The 25,753-nt window shown below is 43.3% G+C and overlaps 1 protein-coding gene across 1 annotated transcript in view; it reads right to left on the bottom strand.

The window, feature by feature from the left end:
* LOC120018570 (breast carcinoma-amplified sequence 3-like) overlaps positions 1-25,753 on the bottom strand; it is a 163,821-nt gene that overhangs the window by 118,687 nt on the left and 19,381 nt on the right. The window contains exons 8-12 of the mRNA XM_038961784.1: positions 17,123-17,230; positions 16,923-16,999; positions 11,666-11,742; positions 10,918-11,001; positions 4,858-5,031 (exon numbers count right to left, since the gene is read on the bottom strand). Coding sequence (XP_038817712.1) covers positions 4,858-5,031; positions 10,918-11,001; positions 11,666-11,742; positions 16,923-16,999; positions 17,123-17,230 — 520 coding nt within the window. The remainder of the gene's footprint in view (positions 1-4,857; positions 5,032-10,917; positions 11,002-11,665; positions 11,743-16,922; positions 17,000-17,122; positions 17,231-25,753) is intronic.

Here is a 25,753-nt window from a genome sequence, read left to right as displayed (position 1 = left end):
AGATGTGGCAAGAAAGCAACGCAAAACCTATATAACACACAGCTATACGCTGAAGTCACACAGAAATCCCCCTTCTTTCCCTCCCTCCTCTCTCTCGCCCCCTCCTCTCTCCCTCTTTCTCCTAACTGTGTTTATGTGCAGTGTAGGGTTACTGTAAAATTGCTGGTGACACAGTGCAGACCTGCATCTGAGGAACTTAGCCCCGGTCTGGAGGAGCCCTCAGGAGACTGGGATGCGCACGCACGCGCACACACACACACACAGTGTTGTGTGGTCATAGTTTAGGAATTCAATGATTCTTCCACTGCACTACAATAAAAGGCATGGTATGGATTTATAGTAACCTTATGCCCCTTATACATAGCGGCTATAACCAACAATACGGTGAGCATTACACAGACACCCTTTCACTAAGGGAGCTAGGAAGAGAGGAATGTGTCAAAAATAGAGGACGGAGTTCAAGCATCTTGTGAGGTTACTGGTGATGATTAGCAGTGCATTCATTAAGTCTCCCCACGTCTTAAAAAAGCTGGCGCTGTGGCGAAGGCCGAGCTGGGAAAATATGAGTGAGAAAGCAAAATAAATCCCACCTTAGGCCCCGAGGTACTGTCAGGTACGTGTGTGGGGTGTGGGGTTGGTTGGTGGGCTCCTGTGTTCGCTCTAGCAGAGGATTTAAAAAAGTTTAACCTGGGTGGTTTCTCACCACAAAACCCAAAAGGTGTGTTTATGGAGGTCAGAAAGTACAAGAAAAAGGAGGGAAGAGAGGATAGAGAATCTGTTATGATTTAAACGTTGTGTGTGTAAAAGGGCCTTGTATGTGAGAAGTGTAAACATGTAAGGCTGTAGCTCAGTAAATGTGACACTCTATTAAAGATACTGTACAAGGAAACGGACACCTGGGAACGTTTTCTGGTTACCCACAACGCATCAGTAAAAAACACTTCTAACTCTGATGAGAGAATGTCTAGAGACAGAGTTCAGTTTGATGCAAACAAAGAACAGCTGTGCTGGTGGGAGATTATAATACCTCAATGCATCGTAAAGGAAATCATACTACAAACTATCACCCTCATGCTCTAAAGGAAATCACAAATGTCATGGATATATTGGAACTAGTGGATATATGGAGGCTTAAATATCCTGACCTAGTGAGATATACATGGCAGAGGCTCAATCAAGCTAGTCGTCTTGACTACTTTCTTATGTCATTCTCGTTGGCACCAAAAGTTTAAAAAGTGTTGATAGGGGACAGAACACGGTCGGACCATCAGATAATTGGCATATACATTACGCTTAATGAATTTCCACGTGGGCAAGGATATTGGAAATTGAATCAAACCCTAACGGATGATAAAAACAACTAGAACAGAGGAATTTAACAGAATTTTTCCGACATAACATAGGTATAGCAGATCCCCTTATTGTATGGAACACTTAAATGTTTAGGTCAAAATAGTCCATATTAACAAAGGAAATAGACCTTCTAACAGAACAGATAGATACCAATAAAACTGTACCAAAGGCTCGGAATAAATTACAGGAAAAACAAAAAGAAACGGAGGAACTTATTCAACAAAGATCCTCGCCCATGTTTTTCACAGTACGACTGGAGTTCATAAATAAATGCCTGGAACATTTGAATTTTGGAGAATCTCTTATGAAATGGGTTAAAGTCATGTATAGTAACCCTAGGTGTAAAATAGTAAACAATGGCTACTTCTCAGAAAGTGTTAAACTGTCAAGAGGAGGAAAACGTGTATAATATTACATATTGGATCACTAAAAATACAACATTTACATTACCATGTAGTTTACCAATAAAATGGTTTGATGGTGATGTGGACATACTCGGTATACATATCCTGAAAGAAATACTTGATCTCACTCCAATAAATGTAAATAGAAACTTAGCAAAAATAGAGAAGATCTTGCTACCATGGAAAGAAAAATACCTGTCTATTTGTGGAAAAATGACCCTGATTAACTCTTCAGTCTCATCCCAGTTGACCTATTTTCTTATGGTCTTGCCTGCACCTAGCGAACCGTTATTTAAATTATAATAAAAAATACATTCCATTTTAGTTGGAACGGCAAGCCAGAAAAAATTAAACAGGCCTATTTATATAATGAATATGAATTCGGACGGAAGAAATCATTAAATATTAAAGCATTAGACCTCTCACTACAGGCTTCAACAACATGTAACAAAAGTTACTTAAATCCAAACTAGTTCTCTAGCAAATTAAAAAGAATGTCTCACCCCATTTTCAAGAATAGCCTTTTTCCCTTTATTCAGATTACAACCTCGCACTTTTAATATTTGAAAAGGAAAACTCCCAAAATATCGCTATTGTTAAAAACAAGCCATAGAAAGTTGGTTGCAATTTCAATTTAATCCACAAGAAAAAAACAGAACAAACAGTGGTTAAACTCAAAAATACTAATAGATTTTTAAAAAAAAATTGAAATGTATTAAAAACGAAATAGTCGTGTTTATTATATAATTTACAAATATTATACTGGTGGAGTTATGTCACACATGCAGCTAAGAAAAATATATGGAAATGTCTGCTCTACTCAAAATTACAACCAACTAATTGCAGCATTACTGCAAAAATGGAAGAGCAAAGTGGAAGAGGGAAAAAGTAGGGAACTTGTCTGTCGGCCCTGCATTAAAGACCATAGTTGGTTAAAGAAAATTGTGATAAATAAAAAAGTTTAACAGTTTCATTTATTGGACCCAAAAAATTGACAGCTGTGCCATATAGATTGCGAAATAGCTGGGAAGAGATTTTCGATGTACCGATTCCATAGCACATGGTTTATGAACTGATACGCAAAATGACGGCGGATTTCAAAACTTAGAATATTTCAATTGAATTATTATACGAAATTCTTGCAAACCAATACAATGTTATAAATATGGGGGATACAACCTTGGCAGATTTTGCTGCGAAGAGACAGAATAATTCAATCATTTGTTTTGGTACTGTCCATATGTAGCTTGTGGTCACAGGTCCAGGAATGGCTGAAGAATTGCAACATTTACCTGGAGCTAACGCGGCAGATAGCAATACTGGGTGATTTTAAAAGTCATAGTCAATAATCAATAATATAATAATAGTTTTAGCAAAAAATATATATATTTATTTTACAATCTGTAGAAGTTATGAGAATAGAAAAGATTCAGAACTTCTGTGAAACATAACAGCACAGTTAACATATATGGCAAATAGAAATCCAATATGGATGGTGTTAAGAGATAGATGGGAGGGGTTGAATGGAGCTGAAGGTTGGGAATAATAACAACTAATAACAAGATAACTAATGTAAAACATACTGTGTCTGTAAAACATATATACAGTTGAAGTTGGGAGTTTACATACACCTTAGCCAAATACATTTAAACTCAGTTTTTCACAATTCCTGACATTTAATCCTAGTAAAAACTCCCTGTCTTAGGTCAGTCAGAATCACCACTTTATTCTAAGAATGTGAATTGTCAGAATAATAGTGGAGAGAATGATTTATTTCAGCTTATATTTCTTTCATCACATTCCCAGTTGGTCAGAAGTTTACATACACTCAATTAGTATTTGACAGCATTGCCTTTAAATGATTTAACTTCAGTCAAACGTGTTGGGTAGCCTTCCACAAGCTTCCCACAATAAGTTGGGTGAATTTTGGCCCATTCCTCCTGATAGAGCTGGTGTAACTGAGCCAGGTTTTTAGGCCTCCTTGCTCGCACACACTTTTTTAGTTCTGCCCACAAATTTTCTATGGGATTGAGGTCAGGGCTTTGTGATGGCCACTCCAATACCTTGACCCTGTTGTCCTTAAGCCATTTTGCCACAACTTTGGAAGTATGCCTGGTGTCATTGTCCATTTTGAAGACCCATTTGCGACCAAGCTTTAACTTCCTGACTGATGTCTTGAGATGTTGCTTCAATATATCCACATCATTTTCCTTTCTCATGATGCCATCTATTTTGTGAAGTGCACCAGTCCCTCCTGCAGCAAAGCACCCCCACAACATGATGCTGCCACCCCCGTGCTTCACGGTTGGGATGGTGTTCTTTGGCTTGGCTCTTTGGTTCTTTGGCGTCTTTTCTTTAGTTGCGGATCAGACCTGCACAACGGTCAGGAGGAATTTTTTACCATTCCTCTTCACAAAACTGTTTCAGTTCAGCAATATTCTTGGGATGTCTGGTGTGAACTGCTCTCGAGGTCATGCCACAGCATCTCAATCAGGTTGAGGTCAGGACTCAAAGAAAAACCCTTGAATGAGTAAGAGCTGCAATATTAAAGCTGATCTACCCCCTAAACAAATACATGTATGTAACTGAAAGAAAAATGATTTATGTGGTTCTTTATTTTGTGTTAAATCATTCCATTTCTATGGCCTGGTCTTCACTTGGGACCTGTGCCAAAAGCAGGAAGAGACACATTCCCATGATGTATCGAGCAGCCAGTGGCAGTCTACTGAGATACAGTAGGTTGGGACAGTTTATAAAAGGTAGTGATGACACATTATTATCAGGTGAGAATTATTGTTCAAACAACCCCAAAAGGATTACTACATACACAAAAACCAACCAAGATGTATGTTTCGCTTTGTACACTTTTTCAACATTACTTCAGAGCAATGGTCCATAACACAGACGGTAAGACACAGTAATACATGTACCTCTCCAACAACATCTTTTAAACTCCACATTGTGTGAAAACAATTTTTTTGCAGTATTCCTTCTTCTTCCATTTCTGGTTGCAGAACATGTATATTTTCTTACCATTACATCAGAAGGTGATTTAACACGGTTGGAGAGCCAGGGTCTATAACTTAGTGATCACACATACCTGTCCCTCTCCCACATTGTGTGTGTCAATGACGGTGATTACTCCGGGGGCATGGGGGCTTCGGCGGGTGGTGCTGTGGGGGGTAGCACCCTCCTCGTCGGGGGCGCCAGTGGGTAGAGTACCAGCTAGCTGGGTCACCACCTTCCCCACCATGGTGAGACCAGTCTTTAGGGTCTAACCAGAACGACAGGGGGAAGGGGGAGGGAGAGCAGCGCATATATAGAGGGGGGAGAAGAGGGGAGAGAGGGGGGAGGAGAAGGGAGAGAGGGGGGAGGTGGAGAATAGCAGGAAACAAACATCAGATTGGGCTCATCGTCATAAACCAACTAGACACTTCCAATAAAGACACCAGTATGTCTGTTTGACTAAGGGGATCTGGGAGAGAAGTGTTGATCAATATAGAACGACTGTGTCTACGCATGCCTATAAGCGTGTGTGCGTGTGTGTCTGTGAGAGAGAGACTGGCTATTTACTCAATGCTATCAGCTGCTGCTGATGATGTGGAGTGCTGAAACAGCAGGAGCCAAGTGTCTGCCACCAGTCTCTCCTCCCCAGACTCCCCCCTTCTCAGCCCTACACAGATCAATGGCTCCTGTTTGGATTAGCACTAAAACGTCACACTGCAGTGATTAGAAAACACATTAGTGTTGATCAATTAGGAGCCAAACGCACTGTTTCATTATTGATGGGGCTCTGAGCAATTTACACACGCCAGTCTGTTAGTGGGCTAGGTGGAGTCACCAAGTGAGGGAGTGTGTGTGGGTGGGTGAGTGTGTGATGCATAGACCCAACAAACGAGAGGCGCCACATGGTATTGACAGTGCTGCCTGGCCTGAATACCTGATTAGGTTCTCCGGGGCCCCTTTGCGCTGACACACACACAGTATACAGACTCCATTAGCTCAGGAAAGTGTAGCGGTGAGATAGTGCTGCTTAAGTGGAGTCTATCCATTTCCTTGAGCCTGGCCTGGCCCAGGCCACAGAGGTGTTTGAGTCAGACACCCTGGCTAGGCCCGGAGAGGACATGGAGGAGCCTCCACACTGATGCAGAGCATCACACACGCAGTTTTGCTTTATGTTTACATTCCAGTGATTAGTATGAGGAACAATACAGCTGGAATTATGCACTGTTAGAAAATATTATTTCCTACAAAATGCTTGGAAATACTCCCCAAAATCTTCCCCTTAGCGCTCTCTCCACGCCCCCTCTCGCCTTCCAAGTCTCTGGACAGCAGCACTCAGTCGGAGTGTGGCGTTGTAGACCGGAGGAGGGGGGAAGCAGTGAAAATATTGAGATGATAATATATAGTCTAAACGGCGGCTGCAGACCGGGACCTCGTTTCCCCCTCCCTCCGCTAGCCAGGCTAACACTTCAGCGCTGCTGCCGCTGCTCTTTTTGATGTACAGTGCCTTGCAAAAGTATTCACCCCCCCTTGGTGTTCTTCCTGTTTTGTTGCATTACAACCTTTAATTTAAAAGGCTTTTTATTTGGATTTCATGTAATGGACATACACAAAAAAAATACTTAAAAAAACGGAAAAGTGGTGCGTGCATATGTATTCACCCCCTTTGCTATGAAGCCCCTAAATAAGATCAGGTGCAACCAATTACCTTCAGAAGTCACATAATTAGTTAAATAAATAAAGTCCACCTGTATGCAATCTAAGTGTCACATGATCTGTCACGTGATCTCAGTATGTATACACCTGTTCTGAAAGGCCCCAGAGTCTGCAACACCACTAAGGGGCACCACCAAGTAAGCGGCACCATGAAGACCAAGGAGCTCTCCAAACAGGTCAGGGACAAAGTTGTGGAGAAGTACAGATCAGGGTTGGGTTATATAAGAATATCCTAAACTTTAAAACACCCCACGGAGCACCATTAAATCCATAAAAAAATGGAAAGAATATGGCACCACAACAAACCTGCCAAGAGATGGCCGCCCACCAAAACTCACAGACCAGGCATGGAGGGCAGTAATCAGAGGCAACAAAGAGACCAAAGATAACCCTGAAGGAGCTGCAAAGCTCCACAGCGGAGATTGGAGTATCTCTCCATAGGACCACTTTAAGCCGTACACACCAAAGAGCTGGGCTTTACGGAAGAGTGGCCAGAAAGAAATAAGCAGACATGTTTGGTGTTCGCCGAAAGGCATGTGGGACGCCGAAACGCATTGTTTTACGCTGCTGCTACTGTCTGTTAATCATATATGCATAGTCACTTTAACTATACATTCATGTACATATGTACAGTCGTGGCCAAAAGTTTTTAGAATGACACAAATATTTATTTCCACAAAGTTTGCTGCTTCATTGTGTCTAGATATTTTTGTCAGATGTTACTATGGAATACTGAAGTATAATTAATTACATAATTACAAGCATTCCATAAGTGTCAAAGTCTTTTATTGACAATTACATGAAGTTGATGCAAAGAGTCAATATTTGCAGTGTTGCCCCTTCTTTTTCAAGACCTCTGCAATCCGCACTGGCATGCTGTCAATTAACTTCGGGGCCACATCCTGACTGATGGCAGCCCATTCTTGCATAATCAATGCTTGGAGTTTGTGGGTTTTTGTTTGTCCACCCGCCTCTTGAGGATTGACCACAAGTTCTCAATGGGATTAAGGTCTGACGAGTTTCCAGGCCATGGACCCAAAATATCGATGTTTTGTTCCCCGAGCCACTTCGTTATCCCTTCTGCGTTATGCAAGGTGCTCCATCATGTTGGAAAAGGCATTGTTCGTCACCAAACTGTTCCTGGATGGCTGGGAGAAGTTGCTCTCGGAGGATGTGTTGGTACCATTCTTTATTCATGGCTGTGTTCTTAGGCAAAATTGTGAGTGAGCCCACTCCTTTGGCTGAGAAGCAACCCCACACATGAATGGTCTCAGGATGCTTTACTGTTGGCATGACACAGGACTGATGGTAGCGCTCACCTTGTCTTCTTCGGACAAGCTTTTTTCCGGATGCCCCAAACAATCGGAAAGGGGATTCATCAGAGAAAATGACTTTACCCCAGTCCTCAGCAGTCCAATCCCTGTACCTTTTGCAGAATATGTCCCTGATGTTTTTCCTGGAGAGAAGTGGCTTCTTTGCTGCCCTTCTTGACACCAGGCCATCCTCCAAAAGTCTTCACCTCACTGTGCGTGCAGATGCACTCACACCTGCCTGCTGCCATTCCTGAGCAAGCTCTGTACTGGTGGTGCCCCGATCCCGCAGCTGAATCAACTTTAGGAGACGGTCCTGGCGCTTGCTGGACTTTCTTGGGCACCCTGAAGCCTTCTTCACAACAATTGAACCGCTCTCCTTGAAGTTCTTGATGATCCGATAAATGGTTGATTTAGGTGCAATCTTTCTGGCAGCAATATCCTTGCCTGTGAAGCCCTTTTTGTGCAAAGCAATGATGACGGCATGTGTTTCCTTGCAGGAAACCATGGTTGACAGAGGAAGAACAATGATTCCAAGCACCACCCTCCTTTTGAAGCTTCCAGTCTGTTATTCGAACTCAATCAGCATGACAGAGTGATCTCCAGCCTTATTCTCGTCAACACTCACACCTGTGTTAACGAGAGAATCACTGACATGATGTCAGCTGGTCCTTTTGTGGCAGGGCTGAAATGCAGTGGAAATGTTTTTGGGGGATTCAGTTCATTTGCATGGCAAAGAGGGACAGTGCAATTAATTGTAATTCATCTGATCACTCTTCATAACATTCTGGAGTATATGCAAATTGCCATCATACAAACTGAGGCAGCAGACTTTGTGAAAATGTATATTTGTATCATTCTCAAAACTTTAGGCCAAGACTGTATACTACTCCCTTCACAGAACAGTGCAAACTGGCTCTAACCAGAATAGAAAGAGGAGTGAGCGGCCCCAGTGCACAACTGAGCAAGAGGACAAGTACATTAGTGTGTCTAGATTGAGAAACAGACGACTCACAAGTCCTCAACTGGCAGCTTCATTAAATAGTACCAGCAAAACACCAGTCTCAACAGTGAAGAGGCGACTCCGGGATGCTGGCCTTCTAGGCAGAGTTCCTCTGTCCAGTGTTTGTGTTCTTTTGCCCATCTTAATCTTTTCTTTTTATTGGCCAGTCTGACATGGGTTTTTCTTTGCAACTCTGCCTAGAAGGCAAGCATCCCGGAATTAATTAATTGCAATTAATTGCAATTAAGCTGATCACTCTTCATAACATTCTGGAGTATATTCAAATTGCCCTCATACAAACTGAGACAGCAGACTTTGTGAAAATGAATATTTGTGTAATTCTCAAAATGTTTGGCCACGACTGTACATACTACCTCAATTGGCCCGACCAACCAGTGCTCCCGCACATTGGCTAACCGGGCTATCTGCATTGTGTCCTGCCACCCACCAACGCCTCTTTTACGCTACAGCTACTCTCTGTTCATCATTTATGCATAGTCACTTTAACCATAGCTACAGGTACATACCACCTCAATCAGCCTGACTAACCAGTGTCTGTATGTAGCTTCGCTACTGTATATAGCCTCACTACTGTTTATCAGTCTTTTTACTGTTGTTTTCTTTACTTACCTATTGCTCACCTAATACATTTTTTGCACTATTGGTTAGAGCCTGTAAGTAAGCATTTCACTGTAAGGTCTACCTACACCTGTTGTATTCGGCGCACGTGACAAATAAACTTTGATTTGAGACTCCCCAAACATATGGAAGAAGGTACTCTGGTCAGATGAGACTAAAATTTAGCTTTTTGTCCATCAAGGAAAACGCTATGTCTGGCGCAAACCCAACACCTCGAGAACACCATCCCTACAGTGAAGCATGGTGGTGGCAGCATCATGCTGTGGGGATGTTTTTCATCGGCAGGGACTGGGAAACTGGTCAGAATTGAAGGAATGATGGATGGCGCTAAATACAGGGAAATTATTGAGGGAAACCTGTTTCAGTCGTCCAGAGATTTGAGACAGGAACGGAGGCTCACCTTCCAGCAGGACAATGACCCTAAGCATACTGCTAAAGCAACACTCGAGTGGTTTAAGGGGAAACATTTAAATGTCTTTGAATGGCCTAGTCAAAGCCCAGACCTCAATCCAACTGAGAATTTGTGGTATGACTTAAAGATTTCTGTACACCAGCAGGAACCCATCCAACTTGAAGGAGCTGGAGCAGTTTTGCCTTGAAGAATGGGCAAAAATCCCAGTGGCTAGAAATGCCAAGCGTATAGAAACATACCCCCAGAGGACTTGTAGCTGTAATTGCTGCAAAAGGTGGCTCTACAAAGTATTGTCTTTTGGGGGGGTGAACAGTCATGCACGCTCAAGTTGTCTGTTTTTCTTGTCCTATTTCTTGTTTGTTTCACAAAAAAAAATATTTAGCATCTTCAAAGTGGTAGGCATGTTGTGTAAATCAAATGATACAAACCCCCCAAAAATCTATTTTAATTCCAGGTTGTAAGGCAACAAAATAGGAAAAATGCCAAGGGAGTGAATACTTTCGCAAGCCGCCATTAGCGGCTAATGGGACTGCTATCACGCTAGCCGTTAGCGCTCATTAAGGAGAAAGGGAGGGAGAGACCATGGGAATAACCCGAGGGGGCTTCATAAATCAATTAGAGTTCCCCTTTGCAGGCTTGGAAAAGACAGGAGACTGGAACCATATGAGGAAATTGCTGTGCTAGGCTAGTAGCGTGGGATAGCTTAGCCGCTACATCAACAGAGCGGAGGGGTATAAATTCAGTTTGGTATCAAAGGGCTTAGCAGTTAGCGTAGCCTGGCGGTGCTCTCCAGCTGAGAGGAGTATTACAGGGGCCATATGTCCCATATTGCAGGACAGTACAGGATGGAACCCCCTACAGACAAATACAGGGACCATAGAATTGAGTTAAGATGCTCATTGACTCTCAAGGCCTGTGTCTGGGTTATGATATAGATTCTCAGAATGGTGTCTGACTCACAGGGGAAAGCCTGGGTGGATCCTATATCACTTCTCAGAAATGTACAGATGTAAATGATTTTATTACAACCACTGAGATGGAGGGAAGTGTGTGTGAGAGAGTATGTGTTTGACTTACTTTAGCAGCGCTGATGACTGTAGCTGTGTAAGACTGGGCATTGTCCCCGCAGGCACCGCCTCGAGACTGGTGACACCGGATCAACTGGAGGGAGAGAGAGAGAGAGACACACACACACACACACACAGACAGACAGAGAGACACAGAGACACAGAGAGAGACACAGAGAGAGAGAGAGAGAGAGACACAGAGAGAGAGAGAGGAAAACATAGATAAGAAATACATAACCATCGTCCTCCTGCATCTGATGCCAACCAGAAACAGAATATGGAGGAGCTGCACATTAAAAACACTCCTCTCCTATCCCACTGTCCATTTCCTTGGATCCAGCCATCCATCCCAGACCTACTCTATACTTCACGAACAGAGTAGCTTATACGTTTCCCAACATTACTCGGTCTACTGCCCAATGCCATAGTAACAAGTAGTCACTGACCCATCTGTCAATTGCTTGAGTGGCCGGTCGTAATCAGAAAACTACCAGACACAATTATCCATTAAACCTATTGCGTAGAGTGGACTTGCTTTTGGAAAATACCAAAATCCTATTAAATAGACATTAAAAAAACCTACATCTGTTGGTTTTCAGATGTTATCATTTCTAGTGGCATCTTCTTGGAATGAGTTGTACTGAGAGATTAAAGAGCTCAAATAAAAAATGCTTTTTGGAGGACTGTAAATATGCTGTTGTGATAAGTACATCTGTGACGGATGGGTGTGTGTGTGTGTGTGTGTGCCTGTGTCCTACCTTATTCTCAGCGTAGGCTAGCCAGCGTCCTCCCAGTGCTATGGGGTTTAGGTTGGGGCCCGGACATGGAAAGCAGCCTGAAAACACACGGGAGGAAACATACAGTTATTGAAGGTGAACTCCATACTTTCTCCATACCCTTCAGCCACGGGACAAATTGGATGCACAATTGAGGCTGACACAACACAGTCACACCAATTTATATACACCAATCAAGGCGTAAAATCATAACTGCGTATCTCAAATGGACTGCCCTGGGATTACCTAACTTCAACATGTTCCCTTTTAGAAGTTGCAGAAACAGTGAATGCTGATAATGCTGCTGTAGATATTCGCTTTAGAAGTCAGAGTTCCTCTCTTCCGAGTGTGTCTCGGTTTCTCTTAAAGCCCTAATGTGTTTGAGAGGGGAAAGTGGATCACTGTGTGTGTGCTTTAGTAGTCCCCATAGGGATCAGTGTGTCTGCCAGTCAATCTAGACAGGAGTAGTCCCCACTTTATTGTGTGCCACAGAACGCATTAGGTCATAATGTGGCTCTAAGTAAAAAGAAACACACACACACTGAAAAGCTCAGCATAAATACAAATGGACGTCAACATACATACAGAAGATGAGGACAAACAGCCCATAAATTCACAAGCGGATCAAGCTATCAGTATACAGTGCATTCGGAAAGTCTTCAGACCCCTTGACTTCTTCCACATTTTGTTACGTTACAGCCTTATTCTAAAATAGATATTAAAAAAATTGAATCCTCAATCTACATACAATACCCCATAATGCCCAAGCGAAAACAAGGTTTTAGAAATGTTTGCAAATGTATTAAAAACAACGACAGAAACAGCTTATTTACATAAGTATTCAGACCCTTGGCTATGAGACTCGAAATTAAGTTCAGGTGCATCCTGTTTCCATTGATCATCCTTGAGATGTTTCTACAACTTGATTAGAGTCCACCTGTGGTCAATTCAATTGATTGGACATGATTTGGAAAGGCACACACCTGTTTATATAAGGTCCCACAGTTGACAGTCCATGTCAGAGCAAAAACCAAGCCATGAGGTCAAAGGAATTGTCCGTAGAGCTCCGAGACAGGATTGTGTCGAGGCACAGATCTAGGAAAGGGTACCAAAAAATGTCTGCAACATTGAAGGTCCCAAAGAACACAGTGGCCTCCATCATTCTTAAATGGAAGAAGTTTGGAACCAGCCAGACTCTTCCTAGATCTGGCCGCCCGGCCAAACTGAGCAATCGGGGGAGAAGGTGCCTTGATCAGGGAGGTGTCCAAGAACCTGATGGTCACTCTGACAGAGCTCCAGAGTTCCTCTGTGGAGATGAGAGAACCTTCCAGAAGGCCAACAATCTCTGCAGCACTCCACCAATCAGGCCTTTATGGTAGAGTAGCCAGATGGAAGCCACTCCTCAGTAAAAAAGCACATGTCAGCTCACTTAGAGTTTGCCAAAGGGCACCTAAAGGACTCTCAGACCATGAGAAGCAAGATTCTCTGGTCTGATGAAACCAAGATTGAACTCTTTGGCCTGAATGCCAAGCGTCACATCTGGAGGAAAACTGGCACCATCCCTACGTTGGAATATGGTGGTGGCAGTATCATGCTGTGGGGATGTTTTTCAGTGTCAGGGACTGGGAGACTAGAAAGGATCAAGGGAAAGATGAACGGAGCAAAGTACAGAGAGATCCTTGATGAAAAGCTGCTCCAGAGCACTCAGGACCTCAGACTGGGGTGAAGGTTCACCTTCCAACAGGACAATGACCCTAAGCACACACCCAAGCCAATGCAGGAGTGGCTTCGGGACAAGTTTCTGAATGTCCTTGAGTGGCCCAGCCAGAGCCTGGACTTGAACTCGATCGAACATCTCTGGAGAGACCTGAAAATAGCTCTGCAGCAACGCTTCCCATCCAACTTGACAGAGCTTGAGAGGATCTGCAGAGAAGAATGGGAGAAACTCCCCAAATACAGGTGTGCCAAGCTTGTAACATCATACCCAAGAAGACTCAAGGCTGTAATCGCTGCCAAAGGTGCTTCAACAAAGTACTGAGTAAAGGGTCTGAATACTTATGTAAATGTCATAATTCAGTTTTACATTTTTAATACATTAGCAAAAATGTCTAAAAACCTGTTTTTGCTTTGTCATTATGGGGTATTGAGTGGATAATATTTTTTTTAATCCATTTTAGAACAAGGCTGTAACGTAACAAAATGTGGGAAAAGTCAATGTGTCTGAATACTTTCTGAATGCACTGTTATACTGGAACAAATGTGTCCACTCACTCACACAGATGTTGATGTAAACAGTCATCTCACAGTAGACATGAGTAATAATTAACTAAATACAACCACACACACACTGGAGTCAATGGCCAGAGAGCACCAGACATGGGTTCAAATACTATTTGAAATGATTTCAAAAACGTTATATGTGCTTGATTAAGCTTGTCTGGCTTAATAGACCAATATATTAGTTCCAAAACACTCAAGGTATTTGAGCACATCCACAATCAGGATTCACCACTACTCCCAAACATATCTGTAAACAGAGAATGAGTCATGATGGAACCTGCCATAAATGCACGCAGAGAGTAACGGGGACAAATACGCTTGTTTGTGCACACACATACACACAGATATACAAACACATACCCCCACAAACGTACATACCAGTACACACACACCAATATGAGGTCATGTGAGTGCAAAGGGAGAGAGCCAAAGGGAGAGGGGTTTGGCTGACAGTAATGTAGTGCTCAGGGTGCAGATGAGATGGAGTCAGACAGTAATTTAGTGTTCAGAAGAGTCAAGGCTGGGAGGCGCGGGGTGAATAGGACTTGAGGTAAGCCCACAATGCTATGGCCTTTTGTTGGCTCTCCACGGCTGGGGGAGAATGACCCACTCAGCCCAGGCAGTGAGATAACATGTGTCTGACACATCCTGTGTGGATAGGGGGATGAGAGGAGAGAGGAAAAGAGAGAGAAAAGGGAACAGAGGAGAGAGAGAAGAGGATGAGATGAGATATTGGAAAACAGAAAAGACATGAAAAGAAAGAAGAGAGGAAGGGGGAGAAGAGGAATGGATATGAAGAGAAAATAAAAGACAGACTAAGTGAGAGGGGAAAAGGCTGAGGAGAACAGAGGAAAGAGAAAAAGCAAAGGGCCGAAAGAAGGAAAGATGAAGAGAAAATAAAACATTTGATCGAGAAAAAGGGGAATCACCAACCCCAAAATCACATCCACACACAGACCTAACTAACCTCATCCCCTCTCCACACCACTATAAAAGACAAGAACAACTAAAAACACCCACATTACAGGACGCATGTGTTGCTCCTCATCCTCCCCAAAGAGAAACGCGTCTCCATTTCACGAGGAGGAAGCGTCATTGAGAGCGATTAACAGTCATTGTCCCGTGGCCCAGCCAGACATGGATAGGAAAGGCAGGCAGACACCGCATTAAGACCAAATTCTCCTAAAAGCAGTCAGTTTACTATCTGCAGGCAGCAATGGCCTTGTTACATATACTGTTTCACGTCATCCTGCGCTGACCATCCTACCGATCCTGACTTCGGCGATGTCATTTACAAAACAGCCTCCAACACTCTACTCAGAAAATTGGATGTAGTCTTGCACAGTGCCATCCGTTTTGTCACCAAAGCCCCATATACTACCCACCACTGTGACCTGTATGCTCTCGTTGGCTGGCCCTTGCTTCATATTTGTCGCCAAACCCACTTGCTCCAGGTCATCTATAAGTCTTTGCTAGGTAAAGCCCCGCCTTATCTCAGCTCACTGGTCACCATAGCAGCACCCACCCGTAGCACACGCTCCAGCAGGTATATTTCACTGGTTATCCCCAAAGCCAACTCCTCTTTTGGCCGCCTTTCCTTCCAGTTCTCTGCTGCCAATGGCTGGAACGAATTACAAAAATCACTGAAGCTGGAGATTTATCTCCCCCTCACTAACTTTAAGCATCAGCTGTCAGAGCAGCTTACCGATCACTGCACCTGTACACAGCCCATCTGTGAATAGCCCACCCAACTACCTCATCCCCATATTGTTATTTATTTTTTTGCTCCTTTGCACCCCAGTATCTCTACTTGCACATTCATCTTCTGCAAATCCATCACTCCGGTGCTTAATTGTTAAATTGTAATTATTTCGCCACTATGGCCTATTTATTCCCTTACCTCCCTAATCTTACCTCATTTGCACACCATGTATATAGACTTTTCTATTATGTTATTGACTGTACGTTTGCTTTTGTGTAACTCTGTGTTGTTGTTTTTGTCGCACTGCTTTGCTTCATCTTGGCCAGGTCGCAGTTGTAAATGAGAACTTGTTCTCAACTGGCCTACCTGGTTAAATAAAGGTGAAATAAAAAATAAATAAAAGAGTATCTGTATGTTGTCGAGGTTACAATCAGGAGTTGTAAACATGTTATAAACATACTGTCAGTGATGTTGAGATGTGTTAAGCTACCAGAGGGGCTTCTGCCTGCTCTACCATGATGTTTCAGTGAAAACAGTTTAGACCGGTTTCAAAGACTTGTTCTAAATGTGGTGCTCCTTGAGGGGGCATGGTGGTTTGTGTATTGCGGGATAAACGCTGCCAGTATCTGTGTTTAGTTAGTTGGTTGTTTGGGCTGGGTGATGCCAGCGTGACAGACTTGCTTGTCTTTTTGGTGGTAGGATGTTTGTGTGGAAAATGCTGATGTGTTACGTGACTGGGCTGGTTCTGGCTCTGTGTGTTGGTGCTACTGGCTATATAACGGTTAGTGGGTAGCTATATCACTTTGGTGTTTTCACATATGTACACAGAGAGACACAGGAGAGACTGAACATCTGTTCCAAGATGATATGTCCATTGATTTCACTGAAGAGAAGATGCATCTGTGAGTACTAATCTAGTGTGTGTGTGTGTGTATATATATGTGTTTGTATATGTGTGTGTGTGTGTGTGCATGGTGATAAGAACAATGTATGAAGTATAATCAGGGGGGGTTTTATTGATCAAAGCCACAAGGAAAACAAACGTCCATGAGTGTGTCATCTGGTTCAACATGAACACATACATCAAAGCCTTATCATCCAAAGTGGCCAAATTCACAGACAGCATCCTAAATGGCACCCTATCCCCTACATAGTGCACTACCTTTGACCAGGGCCCATAGGACTCTGTTCAAAAGCAGTGCACTATGTAGGGAATAGGGTATGATTTAGGATACACACACAGTCCCAGCTCCTTACTTGTAACAAAGAACTTTTTGGTGAAGGTACAGCTATCGAATGCAGCAATCTTCTCCTGCAGGGCGACAACTAGAATCCTACAACAACAAAAAACTCTGGAAAATTACAAATAGGATGTGATTTTCATATAACATATTACTGCAATATATTGATATGAATGCACTTTATATGAATACGAAAAGTGATTATGCTGTACGTACTCCCTATTGCAGTGCAGGTCGTAGATGGGCGTCTTGAACTGGATGGACTTGACCATCTCCCCTGTCCTCAGAGAGTACAGGTCCACACAGCAGTATGGGGGGCTGGTCCTAGGCATAGAAACACAAACACATCCTTTATTTGAAACTTTCAGTAGAAAACAGAGATATTTTCGAGGTCATACAGATGCTTGGACTTCTGAGTCATCATGAGTCATTAGTCAAATATTTAAATCACACATGGACCAAAACACACACACACACACACACACACACACACACACACACACACACACACACCAGGGTAATCAGAGACAGTGTTAAACAGCTGTAAGTGAAGATCAAACGCCATTGAGAGCCCAGGCCACTGGCGACCAGTGAATCAACATTTAGAAGGCGCAGTGGAGAGGAGGCCTGTGGCGGGCTGGAACCCCAGAGCACCCCAGGGAGGGGAGTCAGAGAAGAGGAGAGGGGTTATAGGGAAATGGTTTGTCATGTAACACACATTTACTGGAGGCCTACTTGGGAGGTAGGCCAACACCAGCCAGTGGCTGCTGGCCTTGGAACATAGACATAAATCCTCATCAACTGTTCTCTCTCCCTCTATCGGTCTGTCCCTCTCCTCGGTCTCGCTCGCTCTCCCTTCTCTTGATCTCTCCCCACTGGCAGAGACCATGGTGCCACATTCGTGTGTTGGTTCTGTTTCTAGGGCCATTGGGGTTGTTTGCTTTCAGCAGGCTATTTACTCTGCTGTATATTTTTTTTAAATCTCTTCCTATAAAAACGTAAGTCTGTAAAGTATTTACGATACAAAGTTCACTGTCACTGTGTACAATTTCAGAGGAGATGACCCTAAAATCACCAGAAATCTAAGAGAGCTTATTTTTGTGTCAGCCTACGAACACAAAAAAGTTCATACGAAAGTCCGAGCCCAATCCTGTAGCAGTTCTTCTACTCCACTGGGCTCAATGCGTCAATAAGGTTGTAATGTCCATCTGCGTTCCTAATCACTGAAACCAACTGACCGACCGACCAACCAACAGGCAGCTACTTTCTATTCTTTATGGTGGAAAAGATCTGCTCCTTCCATTCAGGCCTCTCTCTGACAGATGCAAACAGTGGATGAAATACTATGGCCGAACCGTTGAGAAAATTACCCCATTTCAAAATATGCACACATCAGGCCATCACAAAGCAGCCAAGACATCTTAAACTGGCCACAAAGCGCCGGGAACATGGAAACACTTTGGGGAGAGATGAATGGTAAAAAGCTGCAGGGACTCTCCTCCATGTGCTACTCGATAGCCCTGAGTCGCAGCCATGGAGAACCGGAGGGGGTTTCATTTGCCATAATTCTTCTTATGAGGGAATCTTAGAATGGAGCCGATGATAGAGAAGCCAGTCTGCCTGCACTACATTCTTTTTTTCCTCTCCCTCCTTTTCTTGTTCTCTCTCGCTTCTCGATCTTGTTCCCTCTCTTTCACTCCGTCTCTCTCTCTTATTCCTCTTTCTCTCAAGGGTTTCATCGCTCCAGCTCTCTCCTCCTTTTCCGCTCTCTTGGTCAGTAGACATGGCCCTTGTTTAACTGCTGTTGGTTCGTGTTAGCCGTGTGTAGACTGGCTATATTGAGTGTTGTCGCTACAGCAAATGCCAAGCAGTATTAGTTTCTGTGAACACAGGCTGTATGAAGTTCTGGCTCCATGTCTGCCTGGGGACTGGTTGGTACAAAAACACAAAAACACTCATTTAGTCCTGTTGCAGACAAAAGGGAGACATGCAGGTAACTGCCAAAATAAAGGAAACACTTGAGTAAATGAGGGATGCCAAGTACATTGAAAGCAGGCACTTCCACACAGGTGTGGTTCCTGAGTTAATTAAGCAATTAACATTCCATCATGTTTAGGGTCATGTATAAAAATGCCCAGTTGTCCATTATTTTGGCTCCATGACTAGTCGTACTGAGCAATTAATCAACTTTGGTTTCGATTATATATTTTTTTTTTTACATTAAATGCACTATGCATTATGTAGGTTGAATGCTGTAACACAGAATAAAACTATTAATAAAAGTCCCATGATGGTAGTGACTGCCAATTACTGCTCATCACTTATAATCTTAATTTATTCACATTACTTTAGTGTAATAAAATATTTCAGTAGTGTATATTACATTTATTTTATTTGATGACTATTATTTAATTCCAAGTCATCATCTCCATGCTGTCTGACAAAATCACTATTTACTTCAAAGTAAACAAGGCATACTTTTATGTCTGCTGAATACCATCAAATCATTTAGATCATGTATTTTCAGGTAGAGATACCTTGCGAAGCAACAGCTGCTGTCTAGATCATCTCACAATCACACATTCTTCTGTCTTCCGTAGCAGGCGTAAAAGAAACTGAACAAGTAGATGCACAATGGATTATGGTCATGGTAGCATATTACCATGGTTTAGGTGCTAAACTACATAGAATTGTGGCATGCTGGAAACCATCTCCCTACTACATCCCACAGTTCAGGCTGGATCTGATTTATCTAAAAATAAAAACTGTGCAATGTGCGCACTGAGCTCACGGGGAAAAAAACTATCGAAATGGAATTTAAATAACTGCCCGCCATTTGTCAATTCGTTGTTTAAAAAACTAAATTCCGGTTAATCGCTCAGCACTAATGACTAGAAGAGATCTGTGACTTTGAAAGAGGGGTCTCAAAAGGAGCATAGGGGGTTTAAAGGGTGTGTCTCAGTTACCAGATCTCAACCCAATTGAACACTTGCGGGAGATTCTGGAGCGCCTGAGACAGCGTTTTCCACCACCTTGAACAAAACACCAATTTATTGGAATAATGGTGTCACATCCCTCCAATAGAGTTCCAGACAAAAGCACATCGAAGCTGGTGGCTTCTGGTGGCTCGTGGTGGCCCAACGCCCTATTAAGACACTATGTTGGTGTGTCCTTTATTTTGGCAGTTACCTGTTGGTCTTGTCCAGAAATCACACCTAGTCCCTAATCCATAGTGACTTCATGAGCTTCTAACACACCCTACTGCCCCCTGTCTCAAAATACCTAACATCATCAATAAGATTTCAATAGATGTGAATCATGCCGAGAGTAACTCTCTCGCGGGAAAATCGTCTGCGTCTCAAATGACACCCTATTCCCCTATATACTACCTTGGCCGCTACGGCTGTCCACTCCCTAAAAGGATGCTTACCCCTTGATCAAGGGGATTAGTGTGTGCGTGTAACCAGCACCACTCCATAGAGCCGGGGCAGACATGAACGCGGCTCCACACACCCACTGACAAGGCCAGCGGCAACACCCAACACACACTCTCACTCTCGCTGGCTGGCTGTTGAGGAAACTTTCCCAGGCCAGTGGCTGGACACTCAGCAGCAGCTCCGGCACCACGGGAGCCCTCAGATCTCTCAGCCCAGCCAGAGACCTAAAACATTGTGTCCGCGCGTACATACATGGTTGTGTATGCATGCATACCTGACATTGCATGTTTGTGTGCGCACGTACGTCTGTTTGTGGGTGTCTGGTGTGTGTGCCAGTGGGATTGTCTGACGTTCTGTGTGCATGTCAAAGTGTGTGCATTCCCCCCTCATTTCCTGTAAGAGACAATGGGGAAGACAAAGGAGGTGACAGAGTTTTGGGTGTCCATAGCAGCCGTACCAAATACTGATCTGCTGCAGGACTTACACTAGGAGATCAAGGCATATGATGATACTCTCTGGCACAGCAAGGAAGCATTACCAATCTGAGTACAGGCAATGAGATTAATAGAGAGATAACTTATCCTAACTTGTTTTCTGGCAGCTCCTCCATCGATTGCAGCGTTATCACCGGGGTCAGCTCAATCTAATCCAAATGCTTTTTACGAAATATCAGGCATCCGGATTGATTCACTCATGGGGACAATGATGATAGCACGCCCGTCCCTCTATTACAGAATGAAAATGGCCCCCAGTTGAATTGTTTCGGCCTGGGCAGTATTTTAACAAGTGGCGGCGTTCTAATGGAGCCAAGGCAGGGTCAGCTGTAATGTAATTTCCTGGTGCAGGTGCCGCGGAGGCGTGGGTTGAAAGCCAGGCCAAATCATCATTGATCAGGGCTAGATGTCAGTCCAGTAACATGTTAAGGTGACACTGAGCGCACTCCTCCACCTCAGTAATAGGACTGTTATTATGGCTATGAGATCAACGTGTCTATTTACTGGGATGGCCTTTTGGGTCTGAATTGATGCAAAGAGAGAGGGAAGGAGATTGAAGCGGTTGGGAGAGCGAGAGAGACAGATGAGATTGTAAAATCATAAAAAGGTTGAGAGTGTCTTTAAGCACTTGCATACATACATACTCACACACATGGAAATAGAGGAACACACACACAGAAATAGAGCAACACACACACCCACTGATGAGGCAACAGCCATGACCTCTGGAGGAGAGTCTAAGCCTGCTTGAGTGGAAACGGTTGGTCTTAGCCCATGTCGACTTCACAACGCTTCTAACATGAAGGGTTTCCCCACATAACAGTAAACCTAAATTACTCCGATAATAACTGGGTAGTAGGCTGTAAAGCAGCCAAATAGATGGATGTAGCAGGTGTGGCTCTCCATCTCCCCCTCAAAACGGCCACTGGGCAAGCCAGTAAAATAGACGTGTAGATCCTAAATGGCACCCTATTCCCAATATAGAGCACCAATTTTTCCCAGAGCCCTATGGGACCAGGTCAAAAGTGGTGCACTACCTAGGGAATAGGGTGCCATTTGGGACAAAGCCCATGTTTCTGAGCCTCTTGACCATCCAGCACAGCATAGCTCTGTTTTGCCTGGCCTGCTACAGACTAGCTACTGTACCTTTTTGGAAACAGAACGGTTATGTGACATTTACAACCGGGGCAGAGCCTTAATTTTAGCAACACATCAGTTTACAATGGTTATTATGTACATTAGGTCAGACGCATGCCATTTAAATCACTAGAAAGGGTTTTTTCTATATGAAAGACATCTTTAACATCTGTTATTTTTCCTCCAACATGATAGCTCTGTGAGCTGGGCTTGCACTTCTTCTCCGGGAGGGAACGTCTGGCTTCTGGTCGATGGGAACCGGGAAGGTTATTAATTCATACATTTTTATGAACCGGAGCGGAACTGATGGATAAAAAACTGCACACTTCATGTGGCGGGCTGCAGTGGGGTAGAGCAGGGGAACTGGGGAAACCGTAAAGGGGAATTAAAAAGCAAGCAAATAAATTTAATTTACAAGGAGGGGGACGTCACCACGTTTCGGACTGCAGCTCAGAGCTGAGCCCTTTACGAGCTCCCTGAATACGAACAGACAATTACACGCTGTGGAAACGCAAAACAAATACAGCCTGGGCCTGATCCCTGCAGTCTCAGCTGGAAGGGCTGAGAGGCTGAGGGGACAGGGACAGAGTGCACAGAGACCAGGGATGCCACCCGGGCCACAGACCGCCTAGATATCAACCAATGGATTTCAGAGCAATAAACTATAGGCCTACGGGTGCATATTAAACAACAGTGACCAAGACTAGAGAGTATTTCGATTTCTTTCATTTCTACAGTACTATAACACATATGGAATCATGTAGTAACCCCCCAAAAAAGTGTTAAACAAATCAAAATATATTTTTGATTTCAGATTCTTCAAAGTAGCTACCCTTTGCCTTGACAGCTTTGCACACTCTTGGCATTCTCTCAACCAGCTTCATGAGGTAGTCACCTGGAATGTATTTCAATGAACAGGTGTGCCTTGCTAAAAGTTCATTTGTAGAATTTCTTTCCTTCTTAATGCATTTGAGCCAATCAGTTGTGTTGTGACAAGGTAGGGGTGGTATACAGAAGATAAGGCAAGAACTTTGAAAGTTTCTTCAAGTGCAGTCGCAAAAATCATCAAGCGCTATGATGAAACTGGCTCTCATGAGGAATGCCACAGAAAAGGAAGACCCAGAGTTACCTCTGCTGCAGAGGATACGTTCATTAGAGTTAAATGCACCTCAAATTGCAGCCCAAATAAATGCATCACAGTTCAACTAACAGAAACATCTCAACATCAACTGTTCAGAGGAGACTGTGTGAATCAGGCCTTTATGGTCGAATTGCTGCAAAGAAACCACCACTTAAAGGACACCAATAAGAAGAAGAAACATGCTTGGGTCAAGGAACACGAGCAATGGACATTAGACCGGTAGAAATCTGTCCTTTGGTCTGATGAATCCAAATTGGAGAGACACCGTGTCTTTGTGAGACGCAGAGTAAGTGAACGGATGATCTCCGCATGTGTGATTCCCACTGTGAAGCATGGAGGAGGCATGATGGTGTGTGGGTGCTTTGCTGGTGACACTGTCAGTGATTTATTTAGAATTCAAGGCACACTTAACCAGCATGGCTACCACTGCATTCTGCAGCGATACGCCATCCCATCTGGTTTGCGCTTAGTGGGACTATCATTGGTTTTTCAACAGGACAATGACCCAACACACATCCAGGCTGTGTAAGGGCTATTTGACCAGGAAGGAGCGTGATGGAGTGCTGCATCAGATGACCTGTCCTCCACAATCACCCAACCTCAACCCAATTGAGATGGTTTGGGATGAGTTGGACCGCAGAATGAAGGAAAATCATCTAACAAGTGCTCAGCATATATGTGGGAACTCATTCAAGACTGTTGGAAAAGCATTCCTCGTGAAGCTGGTTGAGAGAATGACAAGAGTGTGCAAAGCTGTCATCAAGTCAAAGGGTGGCTATAAAATATACTTTTTTGGTTACTGCATGATTCCATATGTGTTATTTCATGGTTTTGATGTCTTCACTATGATTCTACAATGTAGAAAATAGTAAAAAATAAAGAATAACCTTTGAATGAGTAGGTGTCCAAACTTTTGACTGGTACTGTATATCTTGCATCTGGGAAATTGTTTGATATGCACGCACTACTGGTGAACGATATTGGTAAAAATCCTTGGAGTTGAAGAGCTTAAATGCTTACCAAAACTGACACCAGTCAGTAATAAGATTTTTTGGGGGAAAGAAAATCATACAAAGAAGAGGCAATGTTAAAAAAAAATCTTAACAGAAGAGCCTATTGGAACTGATCTCACAGTGGTGTTTTGAGAAACATGTTACAAATAAAGCATGGACAAATTGGTAAAACTAATCTTTGGACTGAGATCAGACTGGTGAGGCTGAGTCATAAATTTATAACAGTTATTTCTACACACACGCACATGAAAACAATTACTTTATTTTCATAGACATCAAGTGAGGTGGGTGGTACTGGAAGAAAAGAGACACAAATTCTGTCACAATATTCCCAAAGTTTCCTTCTCCCCCCCCCCCCAACCCACTCTCCATCTTTCTCACTCCCCGTCTCTCCTGTAGAACCCAACCCTCAACACACAACAAACGCTGGCCACATCAGAGGCAGCTCGGGGGGGTGGGGAGGGGGTCTGTGATTCCGGCACGCCGCGGGCATTAGCGGGAAAGTAATTAGGGTAAAAAGTTCAACCACAGCTCCATGTCTGCAGCACTGCCAGAAATACATTTCCTCCTCATTCAGTACCGTACCTTCACCACCAACAAGCATATTGGAAACACATTGCCCCGCCAGTGTGTGTGTGTGTGAGAGTGAGAGAGAGAGAGAGAGAGAGAGAAAGAGAGAGAGAGAGAGAGAGAGCGCTTGCAAAAATCCCTTGGTAAACCCCTAGAGTTTATTGACGTACCAGTGCGTCAATCTAAGTAACATAATAAAAAAATCTGCATCACAATCAGTCTGTTTTTTTGCATGGGCTGCGTCTCAATCCACTGCATCCACCTATTTCGCCCTTTGTTGCATCCAAACGGTTTGGCCTAAAAAAACTAATATGACCATCCTATAGAAAGGGGAGACTCTTGCGAACGTGATGGTGTTCTCCGTTTTGCTCTACGGCTCCCAGAAGAGTCACAGGACTTGTCTACAGGTAACCCATACAAATTAATGGAATTATGGAGGTAGTTGTGTCAAAGACAAGGGGTAAAATAATTCCTGAGCTTTCTTCTATCTCCTAGATATAGAACAGACCCTTCAAAACCTTATTCCTTATGACTGAATTTTTTACTGTCTTTTTTTGCCCTTTATTAATATGTTATTCAATGTGTTTCTATGGTGGTAAAGGCTGAATTCAATATTTCATCAAAAATATATTATTTTACATACCTAAAGCGGTCCTAAAACTCAAAATCATAGTCAAACGATCCATGGTCTTACCTTCTTAAAACAATTCCATTTGTCAGCTTAGAAAACAATAACAAAAGAGAGCCTAATAATAAAGATTTGGTGCCAAGATGGACAGGAGTTCAACCTCCTCACCATGACTGACAGCAGCGGAGTGGACATGAATATTTATCATCGAAAACACATGCCTTGTATTTAATGCACTTCTTGTCAGTTCACTATTCGCCAATTTTCTGTCAGAGTTAAGTGGAAACACTTAAAACAAAACACAGCATCTCGTCAAGTGTGCATTCACACCTATACTTCAGCTTTGACAGCTAAAAGCACAGTTGTGTCAAATAGCCTATAGTCAAATGCTCTAAATATCGTAGCATATCATATTAAAGTTCAAACA

This window comes from Salvelinus namaycush, chromosome 23 (assembly GCF_016432855.1).
Source record: "Salvelinus namaycush isolate Seneca chromosome 23, SaNama_1.0, whole genome shotgun sequence".
NCBI lineage: Eukaryota > Metazoa > Chordata > Actinopteri > Salmoniformes > Salmonidae > Salvelinus > Salvelinus namaycush.
This window is presented reverse-complemented; position numbering and strand designations above follow the sequence as displayed.